The sequence below is a fragment of the Haplochromis burtoni genome, unplaced genomic scaffold, assembly GCF_018398535.1.
Source record: "Haplochromis burtoni strain Fernald_Lab_line unplaced genomic scaffold, NCSU_Asbu1 Contig_254, whole genome shotgun sequence".
NCBI lineage: Eukaryota > Metazoa > Chordata > Actinopteri > Cichliformes > Cichlidae > Haplochromis > Haplochromis burtoni.
The window spans coordinates 268,317-283,717 of NW_024582615.1; the positions used below are offsets into that span (position 1 = coordinate 268,317).

The following is a 15,401-nucleotide window of genomic DNA, read 5'->3' on the forward strand; positions in this document are numbered from 1 at the left end:
TTCGTTTGAAGTTAAAAGAGATCTCTTGGCCATTTGAATGGACTTTTGAATCCGTAGCTAGCTTCAGCTCCTCAGCTTCTATCGACTGCAGTATTGAATCATGATGAATAAATAAACAAATAGCATAGGGTACATGAGTAAATTTTTATCCTGCACTGCACAACCAATCTTGTGAGGATTGACGAAAAGCTAGTGAGGATAAACTTTTCTGAATGTTAGAATTATTATACCTAAAACTGCAAAATAAAACCTACAACTCATACAGAAGCTGCTTGTGAAGCCGATGTAAAAAGAGACACTTAAAGCGCTAAAAACAAACCAAAAAACCCCTCGGTTTACGGAGTAGTTATCCTTGATTAGCATTGGAAATCCCACCACCAGTAGAAGGGTGTTAACGAGTGTACCTGCACCTATGTGCTCCTTGTGTCATCTAATTTTGGACTGAGTTACGACTTCAAGAGGACAAAAGTTTGAGTTCAGCCAACTGGTTGGAATGAGAGGGATGGAAAAAAAATACATCACTACAGTTTTCTATAGTTTAGAAGAAAAAGGAATCCAAACAGTGAAGTAACACATATGGGATAGTAAGTAAAGTTTTCACACAAAAACAGCACCTTAAATGGCTCCCAGGAGTCACAGGGAATCGTTTTTAGTTAAAACGTGAGAGCAGTTAAAAGTTAATTCATTGAATTTCTTGCCTAGTAAAAATGTTTAAGACTAATTTTGCTTTGCAGAGGTGGTGCTGTTATCCAGCAAACTGGCATCCTCTTCTTTACTTTATATTTATATTTTGTATGTGACTATCAGTGAGAACTTGTTTTCTCTCCACTAGACTGTACTTGTTCTACTTTGCCCTTGCCCTGCACATTTCTGCATGCACCTTCGGCTCTGTGGGCTGACGTTTTCTGACCTGTAGTTACTGACCCCACCAACCTGCTCACTTTTTATTGTCTGTTGTCTCCTGGCTCCTCTCTCACCCTAAGATTCCAAGTACATGGCCTCACTTCATTTCTTTTTCTTTTCTTTTACTTTTTTTTCCCGTCCTGTTGAAATTCTTTCCCCACTTTTGCAAAGTTCTTCCTCAAAGGTGTTTGTTGGGTTGCCTCTGTAATATTGTGAAACTCTGCTGAGACTACTTATGTTAGGATTTGTTAGTATATAAAGTTCTTTAATGTAATAACATTTTTTCTGCTATTTAAAAAACAAAACACAAAAAACAAAAGAATAATGCACGTTAAGACGGAAACGACATTAAGGTTAGCCAATCCAAAAGTAATTTGGTGGTTTGTATAACTGCACCAGCTCCTATAAGAGGTTTTCTGCTGCAGAGGACAAGTTAGTCTTATCAGCTTCAGAACAAGAACCACATTTAATGCTTACCAGAGTTACAGAAGCAGCAACAATAACATCAAATGTTGGGAGAGACAGAAATCAGAACTTCATGACCAAAATGCTGAAAAACAATCCAATACTGAAAATCTGTCAATAAGTAGTTAATACAAGATTATGTAAAAAGCTTCAGGAGCTGAAACATGAAGCTGTTCAGAGAATAAACATAGTGCACAGCTGACTTACCCACTTACAAAGGTATCAAAGCAAAAGGATGCTAATTTGAAGAACCTGTGTGTGTTACAGTATTACAAATGCTGACAGGGTCTCTCTTATCCAAAATGAAATGAGATTAGACTATCCGTGATAAAGTATCTTTCCTGTAATCCCTTACTGTCGCTGCTCTATTCATCAGCAAATTTGAATTCCTGGATTTGGCCTCCGGAGTTGCCACGTGTTCCAAATGTTTCCCAGGCATAGTGGGAACTGTTTAGATGAGTCATTGCTATGCAGGCTACAGGCCATTGTGTTCAAACAGGTGTAACCTACAAGCTTGTTCTTTGCCTGCCAGGATTTTCTGAATAAGCTAGTGATTGAACCACTTTCATTCAGCTGCACTGGGCCACCACTACAATCAATGTGTACAGTTTTGGGATATTTCTCATGATCACACGCACAATGAAGAGTTCTGCACGCTAAACAGGTGACATTTAATAAAGGCCTCTCTAATTATCTGTTTAATGACAGCTCACCAGAAGACCTTTTCAAATGAAGTCATGAATTTAAATAACTCCAGGGTATATATACCAAGCAATGTGACTGCCTCATTCTCTGTATGTTATTAAACATATGAATTCCAGTTCAGATCATTCAAGACCGATCGAACGAGAACAAATAAGATCCGCTGAGGGATTCCTAAACAAAGTAAATACAGAACACATTCACAGATGCTCGTTTACCTTCCTCTTTGTTATATAGGGACATCAAAATGCGTTATGTAAGAGGGAGTTGATATGGCAACGAAAGATTGGACTGAAGTGGATTAGATTTAACGCCGCCTCTTAGGAGTGAACATACTTCTGTGTTCATTAGGCCTTGTGCTGCGATGATAGTGGTTGCTAGCTAGTGGTTGAGGAAAAAAACTTTTAAACAAATAAACAAATGGGGTGACAAAACTTAAAAGTCCAGACAGAAAAAAGAGACACAATGAGAGGAGTCAAAATGGCAGGAATTTAATTAGACATCCTTGGTTGGATGTACCAACGGATGTCAATACAATATTTGTACACTGTATTTTTTTTGTTCTGCGTGTGAATTTTATGCACTCTGTAATATGGACTTTATGGTTTTAATGACCACTTATGTTAAGTTGAGTTCACAATTTGGCTGCACCTACCAGTGATGGAGGGCAGAGCATTTGATTGTTCACTTGATCATCTTTAATAAAAAAGTTAACTTGTTAATACAGAATCAACATTTCTGCTCACGCCATAAAGTTTTCACAAAAAACAAAGGAAAAATCAAAAATGCAGAAACCCAACTTCCAACAACTAAAAGAGGGCGACAGAAGGCACATGCAGACAAACAGGGAGGCACATTTTGGAAAAGGATGTGTAAAAGAAACACATTTTCATTTCAGGATAGAACACAAACTTGTTTCGAGTATTGCTCACATGAGCTTTGCTCAAGTAGTTTTTCATCCCTGTGGAATTTTTGACCACTAATAATGCCTTACAGCAGTGTTTAACCAGTTTTTTTTTATCATCTTGTAAACCAACAAATGTGCAAACCACATATTCCTACTAGTGGAGTCGACTGATAACAGCTGGCAAAAATGCTACGCAAAGACCTCAACGGCATTTTTTGTGAACAAAGGCAGGAAAGAACACTGCCGGTCAACAAATACGCATATTTCTAACTATTCAAAAATTCCAGTTTGCAAAGACTTCATCAATAGGGAAACTTTATCACACACAACTTTCTTTTTTAATGAGAAAATGCCATCTAGTATCATTGATAAGTGGTATGTGATGCTGGAGCGCACAGCAGATGCAATGGCTTGGCTGTATCTGGGGAGCTGAGTAGGTATGTGAGAACATGCAAACTAAACCACGCTAACAAGGAGGTAGGAGGACCAACTGTGCCATCGGTGATGTGGAGGAGGCAACTGTGAGTGAGCCAAAGGTGGAAAAGGTTTCTGAGAAGAATGTTGTTCCAGTCAAGTTTGCTTAGCTTAGATTTAAGACCTTTTAATGCCATGTGGAATAAATAATAAACTTTAACAATGTAAAAAGGCAAAGAAATGAACTGGTGACCCATAAAAACACAGAGAAAACAGCCACATTGATATAGGATGAAACTTCTAATGTCAAACAATTAATTAAAATATATTCAAGATTGTGGAGATTTAATTATGTAACATAATCTTGCAGGTCTTGAAACTGAAAGCATCGGTATCCTGGGGGTGCATTGGCTAACGGTAAATGGAATGCTTATACCTCCTTACACCAATGTTGCAACTCTGAAGCAATAACTCTTCTCCTACCTGTACACTCCAGGCGGTGTCTGTGGGATGATGAAGCTCTTCTCCAGGTCACGGAGTACATCATTCAGCATCCGCACGTGGGAGGGGTCACGCTCTTTTGGGTCATTTGCCGGCCGCATAGTTTCTGACTGGAAGAAAGCTGCATGGTCTCTAAGAGCGGAGGCTGAGGAAAGCAAGGGCAGCGATAGTGCACTCTTGTCTAGACGGATATGTACAAAAAGAAAGAAAGAAAAACAACAGGAACATTGGATGAAAAAGAATATCGCGTTTAAGCTATGCCCACAAAAAAATATTAGCCTAAAAAGAGAGACGATATGGAATCACTAGGTTGTGGTTTGAAAGTTTGAGAACCAAAATCTCGGAGTAAATGTCTCAACAAGACCTGTGAAATGAACAATTTACACCTTAAGGGCTGTTTCAGGACTGGACTGCCTGTAACAAGGACCAAATCACTATCTTATAAGCCACATCACATTTGAAGGTGATCTTATGTATAAAATACAGACAAAATTAATGCATTGCAACACAAGTTTACATCACATGTCAAAGCATAAACCCCATGGGTCAGCTGTCAGGATCGACACGGTATCAAATATAACACAATAAAACACTGCGGTGCATTGTCTGGAGCCTCGTGCATGTCAGATGCCCTTGCTGGGAACAGCAGCCTTTGCAGTATTAGCTGGAGCAAAATAAGTGGTGCAATCATAGATTTTCATAAAACTGCACGTGTGAGTGGTCAGAACAGGGCTTCCATGGAGCAATCTAAAAATAACAGCAGCACTGGAAATCAGAAATTCACAAAGACCTTGAAAGTCAAAATAAGGCAAGGTTTTTGATTTTAATGAGCAGAGTCAGAGGTTTGTCTGATTGCACCTTATAGCCAGAATCAGATGGGAAATTGCCCTGTTATAACCGGTGCCTTCTTCAGCATATACCACAATAATAGAAGTCATTTAGGGATAAACTTAAACCACATATTAAACTGATACAGCTCATGGACGGATGAAAGAAGAGTCATGAAATACTTCTCTAAATAGTTAAAGCTGCTAGCCTTTGCATGCTGTTTTCACAAGTTTAAAGATCAGGAATGAGCTGCGTCACATGCTCAGATGCTGCTGGTCACGTCTATGCATTGCGGATATCAGCTGCGGGTATTAGAAAAATCAGAAATCAGTTATTTTCTTATTTTATCTAATCAATAGAAAATTATTACTACTTCTTCTCATAGCATAGCAAAAAGTTTACACCATACATCTGTTCCCTATCTGGCTTCAAAATTAGTTTGTGACCTGAGCAGTCTCTCTTTTAAACCTTCCACCAACTGGGCACTAAACACACTAAATTAAACAGATTCCCCCTATCGAGCTAACGCGCATACATATCCAGTAACGATGCAATGTTGTCCTCATTAGGCTGTCAACACAAAGCAGGCTTGTTTTACAGTACATTTGGCACCGCAAATCAATTACCTTTCATTTACAGTTAATTGCCTTGTATTCTTGGCTCTATTAAATGATATCTGGCTGGATTCAATGGGCCTGTTTTGGAAAGGCTGAAATCTGCCATGCAACTGTTTGCATGAGGACAAAGGTTCTTGTTCAGGTGTTCAGCTCTTAATGGTCAACTGTCAGTTAGCAATAAGCAGTACACAGCAGGGGCCCGTTCTTCGTACCTCGCTAAGTAAGTTAGCTGGATTAGATTGTTGACGATTTCGCGTGATCCTGGATCGTTCGGTTCCCCGAAGCTCATCCGGGACTTGCTGTCATAGCAACAGAGCCGTAAGCGTAAACCTGCTCGGGAGCAGGTTTACTTTATGTAAACAGGATTAGATCGCGGCCACGCAGGTATGTCCGCTTCATTTATACGAAAGCAACAGCGATATTCCACCACTGTTTCACCATAAATAAATAACATCAATGTAACTAAAGATAATGCAGCACTTGATCCTTGTATTGATGTCACACAGATACATACAGGTCATTTCCTAAAAAAGGGAAATGTACTATTAACATTCTATTACATGTATGTGATTATTACAGATGTAATTCATATTTCAGAGTAGTAATTGTAAATTACTTCGTGTAATCAAGATGAGAGACCACGGCTATAAAAGCGAAGGTGGATTTGGGAAGCCTGTCGCAGCCATGTCCTGTCCGTATACGCGAGCAACCCATTGCGGAAGGTGCAAGATTGATAAGGAGAGTCCTCAGAATTCAGCGTATATTGCGGGATAGACAGGATCCTTTAGCTCAGCGCGACAGTGTGCTCATTGAGAGATATCGATATTCCCGTGAGGGTATTATTTACTTAACCAACTTGTTGACGAGGGGGTGCAGGACCACCACCTGTCTTTTTTTCCTCTGCCCTTTTCTTGGTTGCTGTTATGAACAAACTAACAGAGTATTACAGGCCAGTCCTTGCCAAGAGACGAAAAGCAATCTAAGAGATAAATATTACCATTCTGTAGAATACTCCTGTATTCCACTTTTACTTGTTCCCATGTTCTAGTGGGTCCTGTTGTGGCTCTAATGTGAAAGGGGATATAATATAACATATTATGATATAATATAATGCCATATGATATTGGACAATATAGTGTCATATGATAGATCTACCCTACCGCCTACTGGTGTTGGCCAGAGGGGCCGATGGCGCGATATGGCAGCCTGGCTACAACCGTAGCTGCCTCCACCAGTGTGTGAATGTGGGAGTGAATGAATAGTGGTATCATAAAGCGCTTTGGGTGCCTTGGAAAGCGCTATATAAACCCAATCCATTATTATTATTATTATTAAATTACCTACGAGTTTGATTTGTCAGCAACTTTCTGCCAGCCCTCTCTCCTTGCTTTTGCAGCCTTTGCAGTGTTCTCTTGCGTTTTAATTAAACTCTGAAACTCCTGAAATCCCTCACTCATGAGTTCTTGCTCTGCTGCCGGAAAATACCGAGCACGCCCCTTCGACATTTTCGCCGACCAATCAGCGGGTTGCCGATCAATGTTTCTACTATCGATGCGTAGCCCCTTTTACGACACCCAGTGATGTCACATTACTGCGTCCAGCTGTACTAATCGTCAACAGCAGGTGTGTTTGGGGAACCGGATTAGCGAGCTCACGGTTAGCGCGATGGTTTGGTCTTGGATGTGTCATTTGATCTTGGATGTAGTAAGCGACGTACGAAGAACAGGCCCCAGTAAGCACAGCAGTAACACTGTTGCCAAATAGAGACTGAGGAAAATAATGTACAGAGGTCATTTTTAATTTGTTCTATTATACGAGCTGATTATGTCCTTTATGCTTTCCATGTTTGCATATGTAGAAAAACAATGATGACCCAGGCATTCCAGAGGAAACACAAAACTTCATTGTTAACATTTCCATTAAAGAATAACAATGAAATAAATCACTGCAGGATTTGCTGTTTTTGATACTTATACATAAGTATTCTCATATGGTTACTATTACTGTTGGTATTATGCTGTTTTGCTTCAGACCTGTTATGACAGACATCCTAAAAGGAAAAACGAAAAAAGAAAACAACTGGGCAGGGGTGAGCTTAAGCTAGAATTACCCTAATTTACCATTAATCTAAAGGGGATCTATCTGGCGATTGTGGACTTCACTGAACCCATAAAAGGAGATGAAAGATACGGACATCGTGCAAGGTTCAGCTGTATGAAAGTTGTTCCTGGATTCGGAGAATGTGAAGAGCTGTCTGCCTGGGATGACAGAAGAGAGAAGGGCAGACTTCTTGAGGATTATGTGTTATTATTCTAAAGAACAGCATAAACTAATGCCTTCCAAGATATTAATCGACAGACCTTCCCGCGTGTTTGTGCTCCTTCAGATAAGAGTGTGTCACAGTAGGTTTGAGAACAGAGCGTGACTCATTGCAGAGGAGAGTGGAAGACAGAGGGGACAAAAATAGACAACGAGCGCAGTTCTCTCCTACAAATTTAAATGGCTCTGGCTTCTCGCAGCCAGCTGGGACTCATGAAATATTGTTTGATTGTTGTAATCCATCACATCTTTTGACACACAGGGACGTGTGTGAGTGTGTTTGTGTTTGGGTATACAGTTGGGACATGGCCTCATGCGATGACAGAGGCAGAGAGAAGAAGTAAAGGAAAGGGCTTTAAAGTGATGTTTTTTTTTCAACATTCATTTATATCAGAATCTACAAATATTCAAGGAAATTATTCTCATTTTCACTTATTCTTCAAGAATCCTGGCTTTCCGATTTTGCATTTGTCTTTATTTAGTTTTTAATTAAAGTGTTTTATGTCTGTTGCTGTTTTTTGAAATTACACTTGCATTAGGACCAAGTAGGTAATATAACTAAACCTACATTACCTTCCTGTGTTCTGTCAAAGATACCAAGTATCAAACTGGAGCTTTGTTACTAAAACTCTGTATACATAATAACTAAAATGTAAAATTTCTTTCTGTCAGGTTTGTAAACCAGTGGATATTCTTTAGTGCTTCCTTATAGGTAGTAATTATTGAGCTCACATGAAGAAAGATAATATCTGCTACCAGTCGGAGGTTGAAGTGGACACTCTTAACTAGCTGCATGTTTTTTTTTAAATCTCAGAAGAGGTAGTGTAATGTACCTTTCAGCGCTGTAAAGATTTTCAGTTGTACCAGAGCTGTCATTTTATTTATAGCTCTTATAGCGTCAATAAAATATTCATCATGGGGTGTATCTGTAAGGAATCACTGGTGTCTTATCTCAGTCATCGTCACCAAATCTCACCAATAGACTGAAACCTCTGAAAGGAAACAGTAAAGGAGCACATGTAATGACACGTGGAAATGATGACAAAGAGAAACTACACAAAAAATTAAATAAATGACAGCTACAAGGTCATTTTTAAACCCCTAAGCCCACCAAGGTTTATGCCATATTTCACAATCTTACAGCAAGTCATCCAAATCTGCACCAAGATGCTCCACCTTATGTTCATGAAATCCACAAATACATACACAAAACAACACTAATAACACTGTGCTGTGTATATATAAAGACATTACTTATATACTGTATATTGTGGAATATAATTTTCCATATCAATCTCTTTGCATTTAATTTCTTTTTTGTGTGTGTGGGGAAAAAAAACACCATTTTGTTCATTGGAAGGGTGAAAAAAAGTGTAAAGCACACAGCAACTCAAATAAATACATTGTAAATAAAAAACATTCAGCTGCGCGCACAGTCTTGTTGCTGTGGCATTTGTGTCTTCCAATAGTTCACACAATTTGGAAAGAAAGGGTGTGTGGTTTCAAATAATGATTTAGAATATATATCTACCATGTCATGTCATGTCATGTCAATTCAGTTCGGCTCTGGTATATTGAGAGCATGAACTGCAATTAATCCATAAGCAGTTCCTTTTCTACAGATAAATTACATGTTAAATCTCAAACATTTTCAAGCTCTTCTTTTCAAACTTTCACTCATTATTCAATTAATAACTAACTACTGAGCACACAAAGATAGCTCATCGTCGTATTCACAAAGCCTCAGAGCACATTGGTGATGTTCATGTCACATGACTGTGGAGGACTACAGGACGCCTAAAACTCAGAGGGTCGTGTCAGGTTGCAACAGATTTGACGTCTGTTTCACTTTTCCAGAAAATAAAACTAAAAGAAATCTGATTTGTTTTCAATATAAGCATGATAAGTCATAAAATAACTATCAGATTGCATCAAATGTTGCAATCAAATTCTGCACAGAATTGAAGAATCATTTCTTCCTTTTAACTAAATCCCCCAACTCTTTGAGTACTTCATCTCAATCTTTTAAAATTTCTTTTCTTTTTTCCATTCAAAATCATGTGGCTATGACTGTGTTGCCAGTGCCACCAGGCACACAAACTGAGACACCACCAACACATTCGCTACCTTCTCCAACTCACCCTACGCCTCTCTACCACCTGCACTTAACACCGACTGTGACAATGAGAAAATGTGCCTCTTTTGGTTATTATTAGAATTTAGATACTGAATATATGATTTTATTAGCTCTGTATGTGTCTAAATAACATGCTGTGCAGATGAAAGTGGTTAGTGTCCACCTGATTTCACCAGAGGACATTATGACAGCATCCAGCAAAGCATACCTCATGCCTGCTATTTTCTACATGAACAACACATACTCCTAATCCGGTCGTTAAGCGATGACGTGACGAATCCTACTTCCGGGCCTAAAGTAGTTCACTTCGGGGCCTAAAGTAGTCTGCGTTTAATATGGCTTTTGTGTTGTTAACATGTTTAATGTTTTGTATTTTCTTCTATTTAATCTCAAAAAGCTCCTAAAACAGTCAGTGATCACTGTTGACCTCCCTCGGCTTTTATTACCGCTAATCATTTATTTAAGCTCAGTTTTTAAAACCTTAGGATGTAACTACAGCCCAGCCCATGCAGCAGTATATGAATGACTAACCTCGTATTGTGGATGGATTATCTCAGTTGTTCTCCTGGCTGAAGTTTGGACCTTTTACAGCATCCTGCCATGTGATTACATTTGTTCCTGACCACCGAGAACACTCACGTTAACTTTTATCGAGTGGAAAAAAAGTTAGCTTGTTTATATTATGCTAACATAGCTGTGTCGCTAGCGGTCACGTAGCACATCATTATATACCAGCTAGCCCAACTTCAGTAACCCTACAAACATCACTGCTGTTTAGTTTTCTGTCTTCATTTATGCTGGAAGTGATAGCAGAGCTGTACGTTTTAATTTGTTTCCAAAACCCCGCAGTCAGGACATGCTATATTGTATTTAGATAGAAGCTAGCGAGCTAACTTCCTGCTAACTTCTAACTCTGTTAAATGTCATAAATTCCGTTTTCATGGATGCCTGGATGTTAAACTCAATTGTTACACCTGGTAGAGCAGAACACTGATCATTTTATTAAAGATGAAAGACTTTAGACAGTTTTTCAACTCTCAGTAATGCCATAGTGATCGTTTGATATATGGACCTGCAGCGGAGTTTAGGCCCAGACACGGCTAGTGACGTTAGACTTAACGACATAGTGGTCAGAAAATGAGGTTAAAAAATTGAAGACTTGAGGCATCAACATAGTTTTATAAACCATTTTTGTCTTTGCAGAAAAATGTTGGCCGAATTCATTTATGCAAGGCTGGACAGACATTATTCTTCTCAAGGCCTTCTGACTGTGAAGCCATCCTGATAAAGTGGAGAATAAGAGTGTCCTTATGGTGACGGGCAAGTGCGTGGAACTGAAAGCACACAGAGCAGTAAATATGTTCCGTAGTTTTGTAACTGGCTTGAGAATAGAATTTTTTTTAGTGAAAGAAAACTTTGATCTTTTGTTAATATTAGTGGCTGTGGTGTCCTTGGTGATCACTGATTGGACAGTCAGAATGTAACTCTCTGTCCATTTAACATTCTTTCACTGATTACAAGCAGAGCCCTGAGTGTTTCACAGCTAAATGTTCATTAAAGTACTTTTTTAGAATGTGTTCAAATTGAATGTCCATTAAAGCCAAGGTCAGTCCACGACAAATTCTGAAAGAAACTTTCCTCCTCTCTGTTAATCATATAGTGGATCAACCTCTTGTTAATGCAAGTGCAACAAAGAATCCATTACAAGTGGATTTTTAATTTTTGGCTATGAATCGGAATTAATTAGCAGCTCAAACCTTGTACAATCAAAGCTGCAAGACAAAGTGTTTGGCAATGTCATTTGGAGTTTGTGTTTTTGCTCTAAAGCAGAGGAATCTGGGAAATGATAACTAAATTTCCATAACTGAGCAAAGTCAAAGACACATAGATGAAGAAATATACATGCCTTTGGAACAGGAGTCACAAGTTCCATTCCCACCTGGGAATAAGGGTAAGGGTGCTTGGGTGTTGCCCGCATTGACAAGGTCCACATCAGGTATTGAGGAACCAGGGCACCCTGATGAGAAGAGGGCATCGGTGGGCAAGAGACGAAAATAGGGGGCTGTTGGAATGCTACTAAGCAAGTAACCCCAGCGGAAGGGGTTACAAGAATAGGAGCATTAGGTGCAGTTACACCAGCAGATCCCAGGAACAACATCTGAGATCTTTGACCAGAAGAGCGCAGTCCTATGAACAGCTAAGATACTGCACAGGACCCTCAAGGACCCCATCATCATGGTTTGATATGCCATGATGATTGTCGACAGCGCAGATGAAGAATGATTTTTATTATTATTATTTTTCTGGAGTTTGGACTGGACACATGAATATTGGTTACATGGCTTTGGTTACATATTTGATTAGAAATATGACACATTTGCAACGTTTGCACTGAGCCTCATGTCCCCCTACTGATGATAAAATGTGATATTGCTTAGACCTGAGCAAAGTTCTTGGGCACTTGCAGATGTGGAAGTCTACCATGGTAACTAACTCAGTGTGTGCTAAGCAAGTAGCCCCCCACTTATTTAGACCACCATTGGCTTGAACTGAACTACAGACTGTCATATCCCCAAAACATTAAAAATCTTCTGTATAGTTAAGGCTTTACTTCGTAGTTGAAATGTTGGAAGTTTCAGAGTGGAGAAACGCAGCAGAATAAAGCCTCATTTACGTAATTCTTCACATGCTTAATTTCACAGTTTTAAGCCCTAAATTCATATATGATTGCACTGTCATCAAGAATGTGGGGATATTGTTATCTTGCCAGAGAAACTAGATGGTTAGCACTGTGTAGACTGATGAGATGATAGATAGGAATATACTCACCAGTGGGATTTTCAAGGATAGAAGGGAGCCATCATAAAGAGTATAAAAATGTGAAAAGTGTACCATACAGAATATCCATCGACAGTCTCCTTGTGTGAACAAAGGCCACTTATACATCTGAAAAGTCTGTCGATAGAGACATCTTCTCACAACATAAGTAAGCTGCCCATGTTGGTCTTGTTTGAAATCTGAGAGCAGAGAGCACACAAGGTCACCATCTTCTACGCTTTTTGTGGAAAAAAAAGGTTACATGGACATGTGCCATTATATATACTGAAGTCAGAGCTTCATAATAGTGGTTACCTTCTCTCTTTACTCTATCTCCAGACTTAAATGTAATTATAGAGTGAAAGGAAGCTATTTGGCTTTGCCACTGATATGCCTAATTAATCCTGAAAATATACAATGGATTTTAAGTGTCAGTCAGGTATAAGGTGTAATTCCTTCACAGACACACACATTTAGTTTGATTTCCTCAGTGTATACTAGTAATTCTCAGTGCTGAAATTAGAAATGATCTACCTGTCTTTGAGCACTGCTGTTGAGGACCAAAGGAAGCCTTGATACTGGGCGCTATCTGAACAGTAAATTAATGGGGATTTGTGTCAGATCAGACTAGACCAAAGGCAGTTTTGTATAAAGGGAGAAAAAAGGAGCATAGTGATTAAAAAAAAGTTGAACAAAAGGTGTTGGGTGGGGGGGTTCAATTAGCTCTGGTTGTTTGATCTGAGTACCCTCCATAACTGCCAGTCATGAATACTGCTGTGCTCCATGCTGGCTGTGAAGAATCCATTAAATATCACTGGTCCTTTGCTGCAGGGGGCTGCTAAAACACCCAGAAACTCACTCACACAGCCGTTTCACATCCCCTAAATGTGCTCACAGTGAGCATTTAGAAAACTCAAAAAACCCCCAAACAAAAACAACCAACAGCACGAGTTACCAACCATTTAGCCTATACATAAAGAAAGACACAACAAATGTCCTGATAGCACACTCGAAATAATAATCACTAACAGTACTCTCTCGCACACGTGTGAAAAAACCCTTTTCATATACAAAAGCTTTCAGCAACTGCACTTTTTTCTGTCACCCCCATTTCCAGTGAATGTGAAATTCAGAACAGCACTTTATTGTGGCTCCCGCTCTCTTAGTCTTGTTAATAGCCTGTTTACTTCTACTTTGCTTCGCTTCTGTCAGTCAATGGCTACAACCAGGGAAAACCTTCAAAACCATGAAGCAGCAACAAAAAAGCAGAACCAAGTAACATGACTTCAGTCTGCTTGTCTATCAGTCTCCTCTTCTTTATTTCAGTAACACGTACACACACGCTGACTTAGCTGTTTATTGAGCTAACATTTTAGTGTTTTCTGTTTGGCCTTTTTCCTCATCTAACTGTACATTTATTGTTTAAAATATAACCAGTTTTCAAATGTTGAAACAAGTTTAGCAACAGCGGTGGCAGCAAAGAATCATCATAGTTTGTTGTTGGTTAAATTAAGAAACCATCACACATGCTCATGTGAATTTTTAGAACTCAAAACACTTTTATTGACATGTGAAAGGCTCTCCTGGATCATGTTTCATGTCAGTTCTTCTCAATTCCTGGAAATTTCCTTTGCTGCCAGCAAATTAACGTGAGCAGTAAACCTCCTCTATAAACACTGCTTTGCAGTAGATTGATACGTTGGCCATATGGTAACAAATGAGCCATCTTTGGAAAGGCGTTGAATTTGACAAACCAAAACCAAACGAAACAGCAGAACGACTTTGGAGCGGAACTTCGCAGCTGGGTTATGATTATGTGTACGTTTCTGACTATGAGAATCATTATGAGCACAACCTCTGACATACAAGATATTAATTCAAATTCACTTCAACAAACAATTTATTTATCCCCAAGGGGGTGATTAAAAAAGAACAGAGAGCATCACATGAGACATAGAACATCAAACAAATATAAAAATAAATACAAAAAGTCAATATAAGAAAAAGTCAAAATAAATGCCATCTCGGGAGGAAGGGAGGGGGGGGTTAAATGGAGTTTAAACTCACTTTAAAATGGTTATTTTTATGAGCTACTATCAGAATCAGGGGCTCAAGTGAATTGTTCCTAATCGTCTTTTTTTTTAATCTTGGTTAAAATTATAAGGTGTTCAAATTATACTATTTACGTGCCAGCTTTATCTACAACCACTGCCATTAACCAACCCACACCCAACAGCAGCCCCGCACCAGGAATTATTTATCATCATTCACTATCTGTTAACACACGCACACATCAAAAAGTATTTATTTCACTGTCCTATTCCTCCTCCTCTTCTTTCTCTCCATCTGGTGCTTCTCTGTATTTTTAAACAGCAGAGATAAGCGCCCTCTCCCACCTGTTTTCTGACTAAGCAGGAGAGGCTTGTAAAAAAAAAAAAAAGCATTGAGAAAATCAGCACGTTCACCAAAGTCAAATTTATAACTTTAGGACATTTATAATGCCACCTGGAATTAAATTTAATATCAATTTAATAACCACAATAAAAAGCCCCAAATCTGTCACAGCCAGTCTCTTTCTGATTAGACACAGCTGATGAGAATAGTAAAATTACATGTAGGCATAAGGAAAGATGACACTGGATGACAGTCTAAGAACAGGGTGTCCAATTGTGTATTAAAAAAAGAGATAAAAAATAAAATAAAGCTTGTTCCAAAAATGAGTAGCAGCACTACTCTGTTTCCATTCATCCTTAGCACAGTACACAATTCAGTTGATTTATTTAATCTTTTT

The 15,401-nt window shown here is 38.9% G+C and overlaps 1 protein-coding gene across 1 annotated transcript in view; it reads right to left on the reverse strand.

Annotated features, from left to right (window-relative positions):
- Positions 1–15,401, reverse strand: part of LOC102310182 (inactive N-acetylated-alpha-linked acidic dipeptidase-like protein 2) — a 563,756-nt gene that overhangs the window by 17,125 nt on the left and 531,230 nt on the right. The window contains exon 17 of the mRNA XM_042227322.1: positions 3,875–4,073. Within this exon, the coding sequence (XP_042083256.1) occupies positions 3,875–4,073 (199 nt within the window). The remainder of the gene's footprint in view (positions 1–3,874; positions 4,074–15,401) is intronic.